General features: G+C 35.0%; 1 protein-coding gene and 1 long non-coding RNA gene across 4 annotated transcripts in view; one reads left to right on the top strand and one right to left on the bottom strand.

The window, feature by feature from the left end:
• The window catches only part of LOC145263632 (uncharacterized), a 59,445-nt gene extending 41,341 nt beyond the window's left edge, over window positions 1–18,104 (top strand). For 2 of the 3 annotated variants that reach the window (XM_080120483.1, XM_080120484.1), the window contains 2 exons: window positions 13,754–14,049; window positions 17,911–18,104. In XM_080120483.1, coding sequence (XP_079976609.1) covers window positions 13,757–14,049; window positions 17,911–18,028 — 411 coding nt within the window. In that variant the 5' untranslated portion in view covers window positions 13,754–13,756 and the 3' untranslated portion in view covers window positions 18,029–18,104. Of the gene's footprint in view, window positions 1–9,912; window positions 10,050–13,753; window positions 14,050–17,910 lie in introns of those variants that run through there. The other variant, XM_080120482.1, reaches the window with a different exon arrangement.
• Window positions 1–22,631, bottom strand: part of LOC145263640 (uncharacterized) — a 417,445-nt gene that overhangs the window by 285,278 nt on the left and 109,536 nt on the right. The window lies entirely within an intron of this gene.

Here is a 22,631-nt window from a genome sequence, read left to right as displayed (position 1 = left end):
GGTGTTTGGAGATATGTGTTGAGCAAAAAAATTGATAGTAGGCAGGCAAGCTCTAACTCGTGAATGCGGAGAGAGGTGTTTAAAAAAACAAAAGGGTAATAGCGTGGGAAAGGAATCAAACAAAGGCAAAAGCCAAGGAAGTAAACTCGGACATAAAAATCCGGTTCGGAGTCTCGATAGGTAATAGTGAAGCACTGCAACCCTTTTCCAGCAATTCCTGGAGTAATGCTGGCTGCAAACATATTGCCTTGCCTTTCCATCTGACTTTCTCTGCAACGCAAAGAGGAAGGCCCTGGTAACTGGCGAAACCTAGGTCTTATCACCCACCCAGGCTTGCATCCAGAGAGACAACTCCTGCTTAGACTTTATAGCAGTGCAGCAGACTAGATACAGAATGCTATTGTCTCATTAGACAGAAGATTGTCATCAATTGTTTTTGTATGAATTGTGACAGAGCGCAGACGAACATATGCAAATGTATGAGAAATGACGTCTCTGGTAAAGAAAAACTTAAAAAAAAAAAAAAAGGAAACAAAAAAACACGTTAAAGACGATCATATTAAAGATATGGATGACATTCGAGATCACGTTAAGACGCGGATGACGTTCTGTCATGCTAGGGGGCGCAAATGACGTTTGAGAAGACAATCACATAGGGGATGTCACAGCAGTAAGGAGAGATTAGGAAATAAATGGCGTTGTACAACAAAAATAAGAATTAACTTTTGTCTCCTTTGTGACTGAAACTACAAGATGCTGGGTAACGTTCAGCATCTTATTGCTTATTTTTTACTTTTTAATTATGTAGTTTTTTTATGATGTTAAAATAATTTTTAAAGTAAAAGATCGCTTGTCCAAACATCATTGTGCTTTTTCTTTTCTTTTCTTTTTTTTTTTTTCTCGGGCTTAAGCGATATTTTAAAGAAAATTTTTGTAAATATCTTTAGGTATGGACCTACGATATTTTCTGCTGATAACTCTGGAGATCGTCGAAGTTGCTTGAATAGCGATTCAGCAGCAGCAATTAGTCGTAAATTAACAGTAAAACTGGTTTAATCTGCGCAAATTGTTTCTAGTTTCGCTCTTTTGTTTGTCTTCGGTTTCCTTGGAATTGGTCGATGAAGGACACTGGTTTTTAAGCTTTTAATTATTTTGTTTGCAAATTACATCCGGCCCACAACCTTTGTTTTAGTGTTTGGCTCGTAATCAGTTGTAATGCTTGCGGGTACGTGTGGAGGGGGTGGGGTAAGAACGGTTGAAGTTTAAACGATCTTCCCCACCCTCCTTTCTCAGCTTTACCGATTCATATGTCATTTCACCTGTATCTTTGTGCACACTGTCATTTTTAACGTTGAATATATTCGTGTGTGCGCGTGTAAAAAGGAACAAACCGAGTTATGAGTTCATCAACGTTTCGTCTTCATTTCGAAACTTCCTCTGGAAGAATGAAGGTCTCAAAATAAAGACGAAACGTTGATGAACACATAACCCGGTTTGTTCCTTTTTCTCTATTTTGTCGGAATACTATTTCCATTATGCTGATCGTGTGTGTTATATGTGTCACTTTTGCCATAGAATATATTCTGTTATGTTTGTATATGTGTGTACGGCATAATCACGTAGATACACCGATTCTCGTCAGATCACCGAAGTTAAGCAACGTTGAGCCTGGCCAGTACCAGATGGGTGACCATTTGGGAATTCTAGGCACTGTATGTGTTTTCCGCTTATCTCGGCATTTTTTCCAGTCGTCCTGAACCTCCAATTGCTACTGGTATTTAACAATGTCGACTCAGGAGAGGTGTGGTTGGGGATTGTGCAACTCTTGCCACAAAAATTTCCCGCGCAGGCACCCTTACACAGTGGGTATCCATAGTCTGTCAAAACTGAAGGAAGCTCCTTTTTTTTTTGTGTGTGTACATGTATGTATTGTGTGTGTGTGTGTGTGTGTATTGAAGTCGTATTTAATATGTACAACTGGTAGACTTTCATTCTGGCATATATATATATATATATATATATATATATATATATATATAATGTATATATGTGTGTGAAATCTACACTTAAAAATTTACATATCACATTAAAGAAAATGTATTTTAATAATTAGCTTCATGTTTTTTATGTGTAGAATTGTATTTTTGTTTAGAAATATTAAAGTTGATTTATTGAATTTATTTTTAATTTTATTTATTTAAAGTTTCGTTTAAAAACGGGAGTTGACTTTATTTAAAGTAGGAGTTATTTCCGGTTTGATTTTCATAGATGAAGGAACCTGTTTTATGCTTTAATAAATCCAACATGTGGGTCCACTTTCATGAAAATAGTAACAAGTTAGAATATTTGGTATCTTAATTAGTACGCACACCAATATGTATTAATGGCCTGGCAAGGCCATAGGGGAGACAACCAAGCAAAGAAAAATCCAAAGCAAAATTTATCCCAAAGCAGCAAAACTGAAGCTAGCCTGCCAGGACACACACCCACACACACACACACACACACATACATATATATATATATATTAGGCAAATTTGGACATTTTTTGGTTTGAAAATATAGGTTCTTTTACCAATTGCCATAAAATTTTAACCAAAGAACGGTATTATAATTTCCAAAAAGCATGCAAATTTTCATAGTTTCGTCCCAGAGAATCAGATATGAGCACTACCCCCCCCCCAAAAAAAAAAATAAACCTCTGGCCTTGGAGAGGACACTAAAACTTGCTATGATCTGAAATAACAGTAAGGGGAAACTGGATTCCAAATATTTCTCATTTTCTATCTTCCCTCTTTTGAAAATAGGGTATGATTATGAATATCTCAGTATCAAATAATCCTTATCCACTGAAATTTGCTTTATGCATACGAACCAAAGAGGAGAGATATGACGTGTAATAAATATTTGGAATCAAGTCTCTCCTTGCTGTTATTTCAGATCATTTGAAACCATAACAAGTTTTAATCTCCCTTCTATCAAGGCCAGCGGTTTGGGGGGGGGGGAAATAAGATATTTCGTAATTCGTATGCAAAACTAGGAAAACAAATGATTGAAACATTGGTAAAGGTGCAGTATCTTTCAACCCTCAAAAAATCCTTTAAAAACTACCACTATTTTGAGTGCGCTGAAAACGAAACTGTTTAAAATGTCAGGAAGTGAGTAGTTTCCAAAATATAAACATTTTAAAACATGAGGGATCACTTTTGTATATTAATTTAACGTAAAATGAGCACACAATTTATGGCCAGTTTTTTTTTTGTTTTTTTTTGTGGCTGTTATATTTTTAAGGGTGGTATTTATTGTGGCCTGGTAGACAAATGCAAAAACTTTTCTTTTTTTTTTTTAACTTGTTTTCTATAGGTTTTCGAGCATGCTGAAAACAAATGTTTAAAATGTCAGGAAATGAGTTGTTTCCAAAATTTAAAAAGTGCAGGATCACTTTAACGTAAATTGAGCACCCACTTTATGGCCACATTTTGTTGGGTGGGGGGAGGGTTTTTTTTTTTTTGTTTTTTTTAGGGGTGGAAAGATACTGCACCTTTACCAATATTTCAATCATAGTCATTTGTTTTCCTAGTTTTGCATATGAATTACAAAATATCTTATTTTTTCCCCAAAATCGCTGGTTTTGATGGAGGGAAGACTAAAACTTGCTGTTATGGTTTCAAATGATCTGAGATAACGGCAAGGGGAGACTTTATTCCAAATATTCATCGTATATCACCCCTCTTTGGTTTTCATACATAAAGCAAATTTCACAATGTATAAAGATTATTTGGTACTAGAGATATTCATAGTTGTATCTTTCCAAAAAGAGGAGATATAACATATGAGAAATATTTGGAATCAAGTCTCCCCTTGCAACACCCTACGTTCTGCTATCAAGAACCTTCCAACTGTAAAACACGACGCACAGCTAACGTAACTCGCCACTTCAATAGTACAGTTCAAAATCCACACTTTCTGAAAAATCGGGCTCTTTTATATCCAAACTGAAAGCCTCTAATTTGCATATTGAGCAACCATATAAAAAGGCAGCAATGTTTTTTTTTTTCTTTTTCTCTCTTCACTCCTGTCTGCACGGAATTTTACAGGCTACCAAAAAAACAGGTTTGTCACAAATTAAATCATTTAATTACACAAAAGAATTCAACATAAAAAGTAATGTACGATCGTTTCTGAGATGATACGAAGAATTTATTCAAATAAAATCTAATCGGCATTCGACATCGAACCAAATAGAAATTTTAAGTTCATGCTTACGACCAGACTAAAGGCAACAAAAATTGCATATATACACGTGTTGCGCAAAATAATGGAAACCTCTATGAGCAGAGGTTTTTGGAGATAGTTTTCTGATGGCAGCCCTCCCATGAAATCAACAGCTTTTGTTAAAAGGGGATCATCTCGCTGATAAGCTCTGCTATATTTTGAGTGGAGTGATTTTTGTGCTCTTTCTTTACAATCCTTATAAGGGTTCTACGATCTTTCAGACAACCTTGGTTTTTTTTTTGGGGGGGGGGTTACACAATTTTGTTAAGAGGGGGAGGATGTTTTCCTTTTCTTTGTCATTGTAAGAAATTTTTCAGTCATAATACAAGCCCTAACTGTCAATCTATCGATCGATTTGATCGGTCGCATCTAACCAAACATGTCCGGTGCCCTTGGTGCTAATTTCTATTTCCTTTTCAGATTTCCGATTCGTTCCAGACCGGCGAAGGGAGGACTCATTTTTATTAGGTCTTCTAAGGAGAATTGGGCGCTAACATTAGTGCCTTCTATGATTCAGATCTCCGCCGTGGATGAAGTATACAACATATTTGTAAAAGCCTACGTTTTTTTTTTTTTTTTTTTTTTTTTTTTTTTAGTGATCACCACTTATCAAGGCCCGGAAGCCACTCAGGGATAAGGGTTATTGCAAGTACATTAAGTTAGTGAGATTTGCTGAAGTGTTTACTTAAGGGGGCGGTTCATTAGGAATTTGTTAACATTGGACTTGAAGACATCCAAGTTGTAGTCCGGAGGGAAGCAGGCAGACGGAACAGAGTTCCACAGGCATGCAGTTCTAAGAAAGAAGCTTTGTTCATGGAATCTACATTTAGGCTTAGGCATAGATAAAGAGTGGGGGAAATTGATATTTTCAGCTAGACGAGTGTTTCTTGTGAAAGTTTGGCAAGGGGGAACCATAGATTGAAGTTCAGTCGAACACTTTCCATGAAAATAACAATAAAGCAGAGACAAACTCGCAACATCTCTTCTGTGAGATAGAGGTTGCAGGGAAGAGAAAAGGATATCTCCTACGAGGCTGCGAAGTCTATTTTGAACTCTATCAAGGCAGGACAAGTCCTTTCTAGCAGCTCCTGGCTCTTATATAGAGAATTAACGATTAAACCCGGTTCTCCAACTTCCAACGTAGACCCCTACTACCATGTCTCCTTCTCCAACATCAGGGGTCTACGTTCTAACCTTCCAGAGGTTGAAACCCAATTACAGGAGACTAAACCAGACCTTTTATTTTTAAGTGAAACTCGCATTGGACAGGCTATTTCCCTTGATGAGTTTGCAATTACAGGATACTCTAACTTAACTTCTAAATCTGACCCCCAAGATCGCCATGGGCATGGAATATGTGCCTATATAAAAGATAGCTTTCCATGTGGGAGGGACATCTCCAGGGAAGATCCTAACTTACCCTATATGTGCTTCCGGGTTGCTTTAGCTCACACTACTGCATTTATATTTACTCTCTATCGCCCCCACAACAGCGGAGTTACTATCTTTCAAAGCATATCTGAGAAAATTGACCAAGTCCTTTCTACTTATCCTTCAGCTAACATTCACGTATGTGGAGACTTCAATGTTCACAACGTCGAATGGTTGACCCACTCAAACAAGACCGATGATGAGGGGAGGTTCTGTCATGATTTCTCCATTGCCTATGACCTCACTCAGATTGTTCAGGAACCTACCCGTGTGCCCGATAATGACGGCCAGTATGCGAGCCTACTAGACCTTTTTCTCACAACTTGCCCTGAACTATGTTCAGTTTCTGTTCTGTCGCCTCTTGGATCTTCCGACCACTCTGTTGTATCAATTAAGATAAAAATGAAATGTAATAAGTCCCCAGACGTACCTCTTCATCGTACAGTATATCGATACACTAAGGCTGACTGGGATAGCTTCCGTACATTTATATCTGATCTACCTCTGCATTCCATGTTTAAAAAGGATGTGTCCTCTATAGTATTAGACCTAACTGAATGGTTAATTGTAGGTATTGACCATTTCATACCCTCTAAAAAGTTTCAGCAAAAACCTAACAGCCAGCCATGGTTCTCTCCAGAATGTGCTGCTGCCATTGCGCACAGAAATCACTTTTTCCACTGCTTCAAACGTAATAGATGTATGGAAACTAAAGCCGTTTTCAGGACTGCCAGCAACCATTGTAAGAAAGTAATAAGGAACGCAAGAGAGTTATATGCTCAATCTGTTAAGTCCAAAGTAGCTGAGCAGCGGCTTGGTTCCCACCAGTTTTGGCAAATAGCAAACAGAATCCTGAACAGAAGCGTGTGCTCCATCCCAACTATTATCAATGGACCTGAGGTAATCTCGTCAGCATCAGACAAAGCCAAACTCTTTGTCAAGAACTTTGCAGCTAATTCTACCCTTTGCGACCAAGACCGCCAACCCCCAATATTTCCTCTTGTATCAGAAAACACGCTACGTGATATACGTATATCTGTACGTGATGTTGCCAAGCTAATCAAAAACCTTGATTCCAGTAAAGCAACTGGCCCTGATGGTATTCCAATTATAGTACTCAAAAAACTTCAACCTGAACTAGCGCCCATACTTACAAAACTGTTTAAACGTTGTCTTAAGGAGAATAGTTTCCCATCTCCCTGGAAAATCTCATCAGTATGCCCTGTATTTAAGAATTCAGGTGATCGCTCATCCCCCTCTCAGTACAGGCCAATAAGTCTCCTGTGCGTCATGAGTAAGTTGCTAGAATCTGTATTAAATACAGAAGTAATCAAACATCTCAACAAAAATAACCTTCTTAGTGACACTCAATATGGTTTCCGTTCTGCTAGATCTACAGCAGATGTCCTTACAGTTATATCGCATAGGATTAGCAAATCTCTCGACGGTGGCAATCTTTCTAGGGCAATTGCTCTTGACATATCTAAAGCCTTTGATAGGGTATGGCATAAAGGTTTACTTCATAAGATCGCTAGCTATGGTATAGCTGGAAAAGTCTTCTCAATTATTAAATCATTTCTTTCTGATAGGTTCATAAGAGTAGTAGTTGAGGGGCAAAAATCAGAAGCTCACAGTATTAATGCCGGTGTCCCTCAGGGATCCATCCTGGGCCCAACTCTTTTCCTGATCTACATTAATGATCTTCCAAATCATATCCTTACATCATTTGTAGACATTTATGCTGACGACACTACCATTTATGGTACCACATCTAAGACAGTAAACGAGCAAGTTCTCTCCAATTCTCTCTCCTCTGATCTTGAGCACGTAGTACAATGGGGAAAGGAGTGGCTGGTTACTTTTAATGCATCTAAAACCAAGCTTCTCTCTTTACATCATCAACATTCTAATCCACATTTGTCATCAATTGAAATGAATGGCTCTCGTCTTCAGGAGGCCTCAAGTTTTGACAAGCTTCTGGGCTTGACCATTACTCCTGATCTTAAATGGAACACGTATATCAAATCTGTTGCCAAGGCCGCTGGAAAAATGGTGGGATCTTTCTATCGATCCAGTAGATATCTCACTGCTGATGCTATTCTCTATCTATATAAGAGCCAGGTACGTCCAAGGATGGAATACTGTTGCCACATCTGGGCAGGAGCTGCTAGAAAGGACTTGGCCTGCCTTGATAGAGTTCAAAATAGACTTCGTAGCCTCGTAGGAAATGTCCTTTTCTCCTCCTTGCAACCTCTATCTCACAGAAGAGATGTTGCGAGTTTGTCTCTGATGTATCGTTATTTTCATGGAAAGTGTTCAACTGAGCTTCAATCTATGGTCCCCCCTCGCCAAACTTTCACAAGAAACACTCGTCTAGCTGTAAACACTATCAATAATTTCCCCCACTCTTTATCTGTCCCTAAACCTAAACGTAGATTCCATGAACAAAGCTTCTTTCTTAGAACTGCACGCCTGTGGAATTGTCTTCCGTTTTCCTGCTTTCCGGCTGACTACAATATGGTTTTGTTCAAGTCTAAAGTAAATAAGTTCTTGATGAGCCGTTCCATATAAGTTATTAAATTTACCAAATTTTCATTACTAATGATTACTATATTGACCAACTTCTACTGTACACTCTTTAACCCTTATCCTTGAGTGGCCTCTGGGCCTTGATAATGTGGTGATGCCTTTGTAAAAAAAAAAAAAAAAAAAAAAAAATTGCATTAGCAGTGAGATATCTACTTATAAGACGGAATGTCTACAACTTTTCATCTTCGGTATGCAGCCTGTTTGCGTTGTTACCAATTTTTTACGGCCACAAGGTCCAATGAAACATGGCTAAATACATCCTTTCCTGCAACAGGCTACAACAATATTGCAGAAGTCAAAAGGACTGAAACTGCCGCTTCATTGAAGCTAACTACCAGCTCCAAAGTTGGATGCAAGATGGGTGTACTATTTTGCAAGAATATCCTGTGCACCAATAAAGTTTGTTTTGAAATTTCCAGGTAGTTTGTTTTGTGATCCTCATTTCTTGCCTTCAACATAGAGCATCGAAGATGTTAGGTAAAATTCCCATCTTGACAAAATAATTCCTATCATGAGCTGTTATTACCTCATTTGTTGTTATAGCACCTGTCGCCCGGACACCAGCAATCTGCCCTCAGATCTGTTATTTTATCTTTTTTTTTTTTTTTTTTAACTAATAGGCACTCTTTGAAATAAAAAAAAAAATTTTTTTAACTAATTACAGACCACACTTAACAGAAAACATGAAACCGACGTTTTGGTAATTTTTTTTTTTTTTTCTCCAATATTTATTGGTCTTGTAAAATTGTAAAATTCGCAACTGTTTCTATTTTATCCAACACATTTTCCAAAATTCCTGGCCTTGATGAAGGGGAGACTAAAACTTGCTGCTGCGGTTTCAGATGATCTGAAAAAAAAAAACAGCAAGGGGAGACTTGATTCCAAATATTTCTATCTCCCTTCTTTTGGAAATAGGGTAAGATTATGAATATCTCGAGTGTCAAATAATCCTTATACACTGAAATTCACTTTATGTATGAAAACCAAAGATCATTTGAAACCATAGCAAGTTTTAGTTCCCTCCATCGAGGCCAGTGGTTTTAGGGAAAGAATAAGATATTTTGTAATTCATATGCAAAACTAGGAAAACGATTATGATTGAAACATTTTATGGCTGTAAAAAAAAAAAAGTGCCAAAAATAGGCTATGGATGATCCCCTTAATGTGCGACCTTAAGGGCAAATGTCACATAGCCCACTACACAACTGAGGTCATTACCTTTCCAACGGGCCTTCATTTGTAAAATTCTGATCAATAGACGCTGAGGTTTGGAACTTCTAAAATTGCTAAAAAAGGTTGTTCGTGTGTGTTTTCCTACTTGCACTCTTGCACTAACCTCGTTAAAACTTCATTGGTTGCTTCAGCCCTGAAAATATTAACCTGAAATATAGATGGTTGTAAGTTTGAACTCTTGTTTAGGACGCGTGCTAGTCTAACCGCACTGAAGAACTATGAAATGTGTGTGTGTGTTTACTTAAAGGCGATAACGTCTGGGAGCATGGCCTGCTTACACCCACATATTCGAGTATTCTAAATTGAATAAGCGACGTCACTTTGTCCTTGTTGCGTCATCTCTGGCGTCATTTTCAGAAGAATTCGTTTTTTTTTTTTTTTTTTTTTTTTTTTTTTTTTTTTTTTTTTTTTTTTTGTTGCTAATTTCATCACATTAAATGGAAACTACTTTTCAATTTTAAAATGTAAACGCGTATTTTTGTTTGTTCATGGATTTATTCGGGTTTAATTCTTCAGAAATTGTAAGTTTAAAAAATTCAATATTTAATTTCGTTCAATTTTATTATAGGGACCATTTGAATATCTTATTTCGCGTTGACTTTCAATCAAATTCATTTTTAATTTTAATTTTTGAGATGAGGATTGATATTTCGTATTTGGATTATTCGGACTACTCTTCTCATCTGTGTTATTTTCACAATGTTTCAGTCGATATAACCTCCGGCCTTCTTCAGGTGTATCTTAGCCAAAATTTTTAATAAGAAATTGTATCTTAAGTTTTAATTTAAATGTAATATTTTTAATTATACATTTTTAATATTATTATAAAAAGTTGTAATATTCTAATACTTCTAAGGGTTTGTATTACTGTACACATAGATTCGAAAAAGTGGTCACAAAACAAATATATAACAAATAAATGTTATTAAAGGCAAGATAAGTTACTTTTCTACCTAACTGGATATAATTTTCGTGTTTTTATTCAATTTAACATGTTTATTCAGCTCGAAAAGCATACAATGTTTAGCGATTGGAAAATTCAAGATGGCGGCCGATTCTCTCTTTAACACGGTAAGTTTGGAAAAAGGTGTAATAAATAATAAACTAGACAAAATACTGTTTGAAATTCGCTCAATATATGTTACCGTGACATAAGTTGACATATATTCGGTGGTTTTTAATAGTATTTTGTCTAGTTTATTTATAACACCTTTTCCTGAACTTACCGTGTTAAAGAGAATCGGCCGCCATCTTGAATTTTCCAATACATCGGCGATGTATTACATCGCTAAACACTGTATGCTTTTCGAGCTGAATAAACATGTTAAATTGAATAAAAACACGAAAATTATATCCAGTTTGGTAGAAAAGTAATTTATCTTGCCTTTAATAACATTTATTTGTTATATATTTGTTTTTTGACAACTTTTTCGAATCTGTGTACAGTAATACAAACCCGGAAAATGTCCTCACATGACAATGTGTCAACAAATTTTCCTGCCTGTCCATTCAATTTTGAAGGATATACTAGTGTTGTCACGTGATCATATGATACTGATTTACCAAATTCTTTGAAATTTACAATTTATATAAGAAGAATCAATGGAAACGAAATAAGATAAACTTAATTCCAATTTATCAACCGCTGTCCTTTATTTGCATCTCCCCACCCCACAAAAAAAAAAAATGGAAAAAGAATTCCCTTTTCTGAGCAATCAAGACAATTAGGCACCTTTTTTAACATTTACCTAATAATTTTCTCCCGTTCTTTTCTGGCACGAGAACATTTACCTAAGTTTCCTTTTTGAAATAAAAACAATAAAAAATAAGATCTCTGACTGGATCAATATTATTAAGGAAAGGAAAAAGAATGATTTTTTTTTTCTTTGTAAAAATAATTGTCACTAGCGGGACATGTTGAAATTCAAAAGTGCAATCTTTCAGATGTAATTTTTTATTTTTTTATTTTATTTTTTTTTATTTTATTTATTTATTTTTTAAGAGATCAAGGGATAGGTGTATCAGAATTTGACACCCCTAACACGAAACTGCGAATAAAATATTTAAAAAATTCGTAATTTCTCTTTTAAAAGTGGGTTATTTTCTTAATGGATTATACTTCCAAAATAAACTATTAAAGTTGTATAAAAAGTAATAGAAATATTTTTTTTTTTTTTTAACAGTAATGAAATTAATTGAATTTTACGAGTCAATTATTTTTCAATATTTAAACTTTAAAAATCTATCAATTTTCTATTGTTTCAATTTTTACGATATTTTCAGGGTCAATGTGAAATTTTATACTCTTTCCAATAAACCAAATATAATATTTTAGACAAACGTTTTTGTTTTTTTAATTTACGCCCCCCCCCTCCAATTTTGAAGTGTCTATTAAAAAGTAAATAATTAATTTACTCACCAAAGTCTTATATATATATATATATATATATATATATATATATATTTTTTTTTTACATGGGGAGGGGGGGTCACCACTTATCAAGGCCCGAAGGCCACTCAGGGATAAGGGTTATTGCGTGTACAGTAATCGATGAGATAGTATTGTAGTAATCATTATTATTGGGGTTTGATAGTGTCTTACTTAAGGGGCAGTTTGTCAGGAGTTTGTTTATGTTGGACTTGAAGACGTCCAAGGTGTAATCAGGTGGGAAACGGGCAAGCGGCAGAGAGTTCCACTGGTGTGCAGTTCTAAGAAAGAAGCTTTGCTCATGGAATCTACGTTTGGATTTAGGCACAGATAAAGAGTGGGGAAAATTATTGACAGTAGTTTTAGCCAGACGGGTGTTTCTCGTGAAAGATTGGCAAGGGAGGACGAGGGATTGGAGCTCAGACGAGCACCTGCCGTAGAAATAACGATTAAACAAATATCCGCTTGGGTATTATTTTAGAAAAAGCGTGAACTAGAACTAGTAGATTGGTTTTGTAGATTAAAGAAAATAATCCATTGGAAAAATATTAATATCTCCGAAACTATTAATTTGCGACGGATACGGTTTTCAGATTCTTTTTTGCAACGTCTCTTTTGTGGGAGAGAGGTTGCAGGGAAGAGAAAAGGGCATCCCCCCACTAAACCACGAAGTCTGTTTTGTACTCTGTCAAGGCAGGATAGGCTGTTTTTAGCAGCTCCTGCCCAGATGTGACATCCTCGGACGTACTTGGCTTTTATACAGATAGAGAATTGCATCAGTAGTGAGATATCTTCTGGAGCGGTAGAAGGATCCCACCATTTTCCCAGCGTCCCTAGCAACAGATTTGATGTACGTGTTCCATTTCAGATCAGGAGTAAAGGTCAAACCCAGAAGCTTGTCAAAACATGGAGCCTCCCCCAAGACGAGCCATCCATTTCAATTGATGCCAGATGGGGATCAGAGCGTTGATGATGTAAAAATAGGAGCTTGGTTTTAGATACATTAAAAGTAACCAGCCACCTCTTCCCCCACTGTACCATGCGCTCAAGATCAGAGGAGAACTTTGTCATTTACGACCTTTGATGTATTGCCATAGATGGTCATGTCATCAGCATAGATATCAACAAATGACTGCCCTAGAAAGGAAGCCTTTGTCGAGAGATTCACTAATTCTACGAGATATAACCATTAGCACATTTGCTGTGGATCTAGCAGAAGCCACATTGCATGTCACTAAGGTTATTTCTGCTGAGGTGGTTGACTACTTCATTTAATACCAGCAACTTACTCATGACAGACTTATTGGTCTGTACTGAGAGGGAGATGATTTATCACCTGAATTCTTAGATACAGGGCATACTGATGAGGTTTTCCAGGGTATTGGTAAGCACTTCTCCTTAAGACGAGTTTAACAAGACATTTTTCATTTACTAATGGAAGAGTGTCAGTTAAAAAAAAAAAAACTTGCCAAAACTTTTTTTAGTCACCAGTTGGAAAAAAACACTGATGTTTTTAAAAATGATTTATTCACAATGAGAGCACTGTAAAATCTTTTTTGCTCTAAGAGTTAAGTATTCATCAACTTTTTCATGGACAACGTAATTAGGCTGTTTTATAAACTTCACTCACAAATGAAAACAATGTTACCTCGCAGCCCCTAAATTCCAAAATTCACGTAAATTGATCAAGTATTTTTAGAGTTTTAGCGATTATTTTGTTTCTTTTTATACTGAATACAAAGAATTCTAAATCAATGTTTTTGTTTTTTTTTTTGTTTTTTTCTTTTTTTTTTCTAGATAATGTCATCACAGTACGGTGAAGCACAGCCACCTCCGTATTCCACTCATCCCCGTCCCGGTCAGAAAACTGTCGAAACTGGTCCATATCCCATGGGTGGGATGCCACCTACGGCACCTCCATTTTCAGCTTATCCCCCTCCAACAAATTATCAACCTATGAACCCAAATCCCCCTCAATGGGGTTATTACCCTCCTGGCTACCCCCAAGCTCCACCAAGGGGTGGTGAACCTCCCCCACCAGGATATTGGCCAGCACAACCTCCTCAACAGAACCAGCCTTATGGACAGCCCACGTAAGTATTTGCGTTTTTCTGGGCAGGGATCAGTAATCAGGGTTCTACGGACAAAAGTTATCTTTAGTTGACCTTTGACAACTAAATATTTTCGTTTACTAGCCAAATAGAAAAGTTACTAGCCAAACTTATGATTTTTAGAATATGACATCTTAGTTCTGTGATGAGTATGTACATCATAAAGATTTTTCTCTATATGTGTTTTTTTTTTATTTATTTTATTTTTATTTTTTTTTTAACAAGTGTAATTCTAAATCTATATATCTATAAAAGTGAACGTGTCTGTCTGTCTGTGTGTCTGTCTGTCTGTGTACATTTCCCTACGCAATAACTCTGTCAATTTTTAGTCTATAGACTCGAAATTTGAAATACCGGGTACTGAGATTTGGGAAAATCGATGTGACGGGTGTCAGCCAGAAATTTGGCTGTTAAGGGGTCAAATTTCAACGATTTGACCTTTAAGAACTCTACCAAACTCCTCCGACAATTTTGGGTGTAGACACTTGAAATTTTAGATATAGGTTCCTTGAACCTGGATCTAACTTAATAAAGTGATTTGAGCCCGAAACTATAAATTTTAAGGGGTCATAATAGGGGTCAAAGTTTTAAAAAATTAACCAATTTTTTTTGTTTTTTTGCTTTTTTTGCACAGCATACACCTCCAAACACCCGAGCAACGCCGGGCACCCCTGCTAGTATACAATAAATTTAATGTTGATACTTGAAGGTATAAACATTCTAATTTCTTCAGACATTTTTTAACAGCCTTCATTAAAAAGAAAAGGGTATATTGTTCTATTAAACTTCTATTTAAATAATTTAACTTTGTTTTATTTAAAAAAAAAAAAAAAAAAAATTAAAAAGTTGAAAAGATATTTTTCACTCATGAGTGAACTTTGGAAGATTGTCAGTGAAAGAAATGCAATCACCAAAAGATAAGCGTTTCATTATTTCTAGTCGCCATTTTGAAAAATCACTCGCAAATGCGACTGTTTCACTCGCAATGTACAGCCCTTGTCATGCACGATTGCCTTACAAATCAAAACATTTAACGAATAATTTTTCTTTAATTTTTTACACATACATACACGCACACATGTTCACGCACCTAGCTGAATATCCCATGTAGTAGCAAATCTTGAACATGTTTATCGGAAACAACAGTTGGAAATAAGTCCTACACCATCCACTACGACTAAGAAATTCCTACAGCCACATACCTAGAAAATGGGGCTATTAAGCCTGACATAGTGATATGGGACAAGAGGGAGAAAGTAGCAACCCTAGTTGAAGTAAGCGTCCCTAATGATGCTGGCCTTAACAGAGCTGAGAGGGAGAAAATAACAAAATACCAACGATTTATGTACGACATGAAAATAAACCGGAATCTTAAGAAGGTATCAATCATGCCAGTCATTATACGAGTAGCTAAGCTAATGAAAAAGATTTTCATAAACTATCTGGCGAATATACCCGGTGAACCAAGTGCAAAAGAAATACAAACAATAGCACTTAAAGGGATAGTTAGAATCTTAAAAAGATCTCTCGGTTGAAGTAACTAAACTAATGGGAGAATGTTTGGTATCCGGTAGAATGCCCCATCCCCAGGAAAAACAAAGTTTTAAAAAAATTAAAACAAGAGTTTATGCACATATATGGTTGCGTACACGTTTGCGCACATTCGCATGTTTGCGAATACACACACAGAACTTGAATGCCTACTAGACACTATCCTCGAGTGTCTATGTACCGGGATTTGTCAGGACAACCTGGTGCGAGGATATTTGTCCCTATAAACTCCAACTAAATATTCAAAATCACATAGTATTTGCAGTACTCTTTAACCCTTATCCTTGGGTGGCCTCTTGGCCTTGATAATGTGGTGATGCCTGTGTAAAAAAAAAAAAACACACAAACAAGAGCTTTTCGGATCCTATCCAAAAGGGAGAGACTAGTGGTAGATGCACCCTCCCCCAGATGTGGCAACAATACTCCGTATGCTATGCATGGGCGACTGGTGGTCTTGTATACAACACTTTCAGGTGTATGTAGTCTTTTAGAGGAAACCCAGTCTTTGCAGCAGCCTTTGCAATGTCCTCAATGTATTTGTTCCAGTTCATATTGCCCATGAATGTTAAGCCGAGGAGTTTGAAGGAAGAATTCTTAGGTAGTGTTATTTGTCATGGATATCTGTAATTGGAGAGGCTTCTTGTAATTGTTAAAGGAGAGCAACTTAGTCTTACTAGCATTAAATATCAGCATCCATTTACGACCCCCGTTCCATTACGGTTTGGGGGTCATTTTCTAATGATTCTGCCGTTGTCTTAGATTTATGTACATTCATTCGGATCAAGTAAAGATTAGATACCCCGTAGCAGACGACAAAAATAAGCGAACAATTCAAGGGGCACCGTTTGTTCGACCTTGACATTGCCGTTAGGTGTTTCTAAACTTGTAAACAGCTCAAATAGCAGACATATTCGAATGTTCGCGAGCAAATTTTTTAAAATATATTTACCAAACTTTTAAAGATTTAAAAGAAAAAATATACATTTACAAAACATTTTCTTTAATATTAAATATTTACTAAACTTTTAAGGATTTAAAAAAAAAAAACGTTTTTTTCTATTTACACAAAACTTTTTAATGGAAGTAATAAAACGAACGTATTTAAACAAAATATATTTAAATAAATGGGTGTCTTTCTGAGTGCGTTCTTTTTATATATTTACAAAACTTTCATTCGTTCTTCCCTTTTGCATGTTATAGAGCATTGTATCATCAGCAAATATACCCATCTCTGACACAATATTATCAGAGAGGTTGTTTATGAATATCAGAAATAAGGATCGATCCCTGAGGCACTCCTGTATTAACGTTATGCTGCTTGGATGTGCGTCCATCAATGACAACCTGGATGGTCCTATTGTCTAAGAAGGATCTAATTATATTTAGTGTACGTTTAGTCATACCATAGGATTTAAATTTCATTAGCAGCCCTTTGTGCCAGACTTTGTCGAAGGCCTTGGATATATTCAAAGGCTACAGCCCCGGCTTTACCCACCTTATCGAGTGCATGGTATATGCATTCAGAGATGACTAAAATATCTGCAGCAGAACAACATTGCTTAAATCTATACTGTTTGTCAGAGACATTAGCTTTTGCGAGGGAGTGGACTAGTGCTTGATTAATTAAGGTCTCAAAGATTTAAGCAAAGAGGGGGAGGAAACTGATAGGGCGATAATTGAGAGGATCAGTCCTTGTACACTGGTACCACAGAGACCATCTTTCAGCTATTAGGGAAGCGAGATTCAACCAGACATTTATTGTAGAGCTTGGAAAGTATGGGGCTAGCTCAGCTGAGCATTTCTTAATTAGTATAGCAGGGATGAGATTAACCCCACATGCTTTGAAGGTATTTAAGTTTTTTTGTTTTTTTTTATATCACGGGCATGAGAAGGGGTGATTTTCGCATCATCAAAGTGTGGCTCAAGTCCACATGGCGAAATTTAGGAAGGTGCTGTTTGTTGGAGGTCGAATTGGAATCGAATCGCCAGGCAAGCAGTTCCGCCTTCTTCTTCGTACATGCGACCTTCTGGTTGTTGGATAGTGATTGCCCCTTTATTCACTACACTATTATAGATTTTCCAGAAATCATGAGTCCTTATCTTTTGCGATTTTATGCTTTCTTTTAACTGTTGGTATTTCTCTCTTACAAGGATTTCTACCATCTATGAATTTTTGCCCATTTGTATTTGACCTATGGCGGTCGAACCGGCGGAATGCATGTTAACATTTCTTATGTATTTAATAAGTTTTGTTTTTTGGGTTTTTAAAAAAATTTTTATTGTCTTTTCCAGATATATTGTACAAGAACACCACCGGGAAAGACATCACAGTTCTGACACGGAAAACTGTTGCCTCTACGCGCTCTGTGCGGCATGTTTAGCGTGTTGCTTCTTGGACGCATTGGACTAGTTGCAATTAAAATGTACAAAAAGAAAAGACAATTTTATTATTAAAAATTTTTTTTTTTTTTTTTTTTTTTTTTTTTTTTTTTTTTTTTGTTAAAAATGTCAAAGTAAAACGAAAATAATATTTACACCAAGAAAGCACAAAATAATTGGTTTCAAATTATTTTTTTAAATATCCTTTCCCACAACTTGGATTTTAAAGTTTTTATTGAACAGCCACACAAAAAAAGAAAACGTCTGAAAAAATGATTTTTAAAAAAAATACCATTGTTATAAATAAAATAAAATGAACATTTCTAGCGAGTTTTTTTTTTTTTTTTTTTTTTTTTTTTTTTTTTTTCTCGTTCCTTCGAAAAAATTTTATGTACATTCATTCTTCCCTTTTGCATGTAATAGAGCATTGTATCATCAGCAAATATACCCATCTCGGACACAATATTATCAGAGAGGTTGTTTATGAATATCAGAAATAAGGATCAATCCCTGAGGCACTCCTGTATTAACGTTATGCTGCTTGGATGTGCGTCTATCAATGACAACCTGGATGGTCCTATTGTCTAAGAAGGATCTAATTATATTTAGTGTACGTTCAGTCATACCATAGGATTTAATTTTCATTTTATTTTTATTTATATCATTTTATCTGTATATACTAGCAGGACCTGTGGAAATTCCACAGGGAACTCATTCATATGCAATATATTGCTGTTGGCATTCTGTAGATGTTCAGTGTAAGTGGAGATGCTCTGATATTATTGTAGCTCTTTTGTTAAAACTGCAAAAGTATTTATCTAAGCTAGCACGAATGCCCAGTAAAGCCTGGTCGTAAAGTACTCTTAAATATGATATTTTAATCCTTGCAGATTTCATATATATTATAATAGTTAATGTCCTTTCAATTTTCATATATTATAAAGTTGCGATTTCAAAATAAAAAAAATAAAAAATATCCATATGACTTGGGAGCATTAGCTTGAATCGAAACCGAAATAAAAACTTATTAAAAAAAAAAATATAAAACTTGAGTTCATTCAGTCATAACCGAAACCGAAACCAAAATTATGAAAAATTCTTGATAAAATTATTTATAAAAAAAAAGATGATTTAAGTGCCATCAGCTATAGTGAAAGCCGAAACCAAAACTTATGAAGAATTCTTGGTAAAATTATTTATGACAAGAAATAGAACATAACAATTAAACGACTAGGATGTAAATGTGACACACAAAAGAACACACACACTATCATATATATATATATATATATATATATATATATATATACTAGCATGGGTGCCCGGCGTTGCCCGGGTGTTTGGAGGTGTATGCTGAGCAATAAAAAAAAAAGTCAATTTTTTTTTTTTTTTTTTTTTTTTTTTTTTTTTTTTTTACTCCTATTATGGCCCCTTAAAATTTATTGTTTTGGGCTCAAATCACTTTATTAAGTTAGATCCAGGTTCAAGGAACCTATATCTAAAATTTCAAGTGTCTAGACCCAAAATTGTCGGAGGAGTTTGGTAGAGTTCTTAAAGGTCAAATCGTTGAAATTTGGCCCCTTAACAGCCAAATTTCTGGCTGACACCCATCACATCGATTTTCCCAAATCTCAGTACCTGGTATTTCAAATTTCGAGTCTATAGACTAAAAATTGACAGTTATTGCGTAGGGAAATGTACAGACAGACACACACAGACACGTTCACTTATATATATATATATATATATATATATATAAATTATAATAAAAAAATGTGAGAATGAAAAGTAATATGGTTAAGCTCAAACATGGAAAAGTAAAGGGCTAGTTGTTAAAACTGGAAAAGAAAAATATAAGATATTCTAAAGAAAAATCTAAAATTCATAACTTAAAATATTGCAGCATTAAGAATCGATTATAATGTTATCGATTGAATTTAAAGAAAAAATCTGAATGCTGCAATATTTTAAGTTATAAGTTTATTATATTTCATTGTGAAGCAGTAACAACAGGATTTCTTTTTTCTTCGTTTGTCATTTTCACAGTTGTGCGTTTTCCCCAGGGACTTGCACCATTTTCTCCCTTTAGTTCTTGTAACCTCCTCTCGTGGACAGCTCCCTCGTTCTGCCCACTTACTTGGATCTCTAGACTATCAAAACCTACTGTTATTAGGAATTCAATTTTATTGTTTTTAAATCTAAGTTAAAATTCCTCCATTAGATTTTTAGCAAATATTTTAACTAAACATTCCTTTCTTTCTAAACATTCTCTCTGTATAGATCAAACCCTACTTTCTTTGTTACCAGGTTATCAGGTCAGTTCCATTGTTTATAAAATTGAATTCCTAAATCTATTTTATTGCATAAATATCTAATATTTTATCCATAAACATTCCTAAATCCAAGTTAAACTTCCTCCGTTAAATTTTTAACATAAATTTTTAGCTAAACATTCGTTTCTTTCAAAACATTCTCTATGCATAACTTTTTCTTCAAAACGATTAAAAAATCAATAATAATCGTTCAGAGCTTTGACATTGCTCACCACAATATGGCATTGATACTACGGTGTGATTACAGCCCAAAGACCAAACATAAATATAAAGGAAGAGAATAAACCAGACAATTCTGAATAAAGTTGGAATGCATGGAATAGGTTATCCTAAAAAGGTATTCTTCTACTAGAAGTCCCTTAACAAAATGTGACTCCCCCCTTGTTGCTGAAAGCCATTTCATTTCATATGACTCAGATAATTATTGTTGGCATTCATTTCCCAGATATCTTTCTAGTTAGAATTGTTTCTAGAAAAACATTGGATACTTACAGGAGGAACCACTGTTATGTGGCAGGGAGGGGGATTCTAACGGATGATATATAATCTAAAGGGATTTTGAAACGGCACCAACTTATGTTGTATGCTAGGGTGTATATAACTATCGTAGCCATATAGCGAACGTATATAGGTTTGTTTTTGTGTGTGTGTGTGTGTGGGGGGGGGGTGTTCTATAATAAGTCTCTTTTAATGTATGAGTGTTAACGTTCTGATATGTGATTCGTGTAGTGTATTCTCTATTGAGTGTTGATGCGTGTATACATAAATTAAGTTTACAGAAATCGTCGGTTGGAACACCAGCATAAACATACCTCAAATCTTCCTTCCACGCGTCCTGAAATTAAAGGGGCTTCTCTCTGAAAATGAAAACGCTCAGTCGGAAATTATATTTTTATATATAATCATTTATTCTTTGTTGGGTTCTTTTTCAGAGTTGGCACGCTTTGTATAAGATTTAATTTTTTTTAAGTTGCCCCCCCCTTTGACTACCATTAGGCGTCCAGTTATAAAAACCCCATCAATCTCAAACGCATTGTATTGAACTGATCTCCCACATAACTACATCTGAAAATCTATATTTTTATGACGTCATCACTACACGTAGCCTAAAGATCCTTGCTGGGTTTTGTCACGTATATTTGCTTATATTATGGTTAGTTTAAATTTCATCTGTCAAATTAACACAAAGTTAACACCCCTGACAACTATTAAATGTAAATATTTCAACTTAACATGACTTTTCACATACTTAAAATATATCTAACATACTTTTACCAATCATAATAATCGATCATTTTAATAGTTTCCGGTGTTTTCCGGTAGACTAACAACATAACACCACCTGACGGTTGTTAACATCTCTTAAGTTAAAGTGTTTATTGGAATGAACGAGATTCATTCGAACTTGGAACATCTAGGTTATCAGTTCGTGTCGTTAACCACTTACCTACCGCCACTTTTTTTTTTTTTTTCTGTCGAAGTGTCACAGATAGCCGTGTTTCGGTGTATCACAGCTCTTCATTGTTTATATACGTTTTTTTGGTTCCCCCCCCCCCGACAAAAGGGTGAACCTGTAAATTCATCCTTGTCTGTTTGTCTGTCCTCACTTTTCTCAAGAACAACGCCTTCGGTTTGTTTGAAATTTTGCACAAGCACTAAACCTGATATGAGTAAAAAAAAAAAAAAAAGTAACGGAACGGATTTTCCGGGAAAACACCGGTTGCCCTCATAGGAGTGAGTGCCTTTCAGGTTAAAATGGCTAAAATTGACAATTGTGTGTTTATCAAAAAATCTGTTCTTTATTGTTTATAAACTTTTTTTTTTTTTTGTTTATTCGATATTTTTTTATTCGATATTTTTTTTATTCGATATTTTTTTATTCGATATTTTTTTATTCGATATTTTTTTATTCGATATTTTTTTATTCGATATTTTTTTATTCGATATTTTTTTATTCGATATTTTTTTATTCGATATTTTTTTATTCGATATTTTTTTATTCGATATTTTTTTAATCGCTATTTTTTATTCGATATTTTTTTATTCGATATTTTTTTAATCGCTATTTTTTATTCGATATTTTTTTATTCGATATTTTTTTATTCGATATTTTTTTATTCGATATTTTTTTATTCGATATTTTTTTAATCGCTATTTTTTATTCGATATTTTTTTATTCGATATTTTTTTATTCGATATTTTTTTATTCGATATTTTTTTAATCGCTATTTTTTATTCGATATTTTTTATTCGATATTTTTTTATTCGATATTTTTTTATTCGATATTTTTTTATTCGATA

The sequence above is a fragment of the Euprymna scolopes genome, chromosome 39 (genome assembly GCF_053919585.1).
Source record: "Euprymna scolopes isolate OS-2025 chromosome 39, ASM5391958v1, whole genome shotgun sequence".
Lineage (NCBI taxonomy): Eukaryota > Metazoa > Mollusca > Cephalopoda > Sepiida > Sepiolidae > Euprymna > Euprymna scolopes.
Note: the sequence above shows the minus strand (reverse complement) of the source record. Positions and strands in the feature narration are given on the sequence as shown.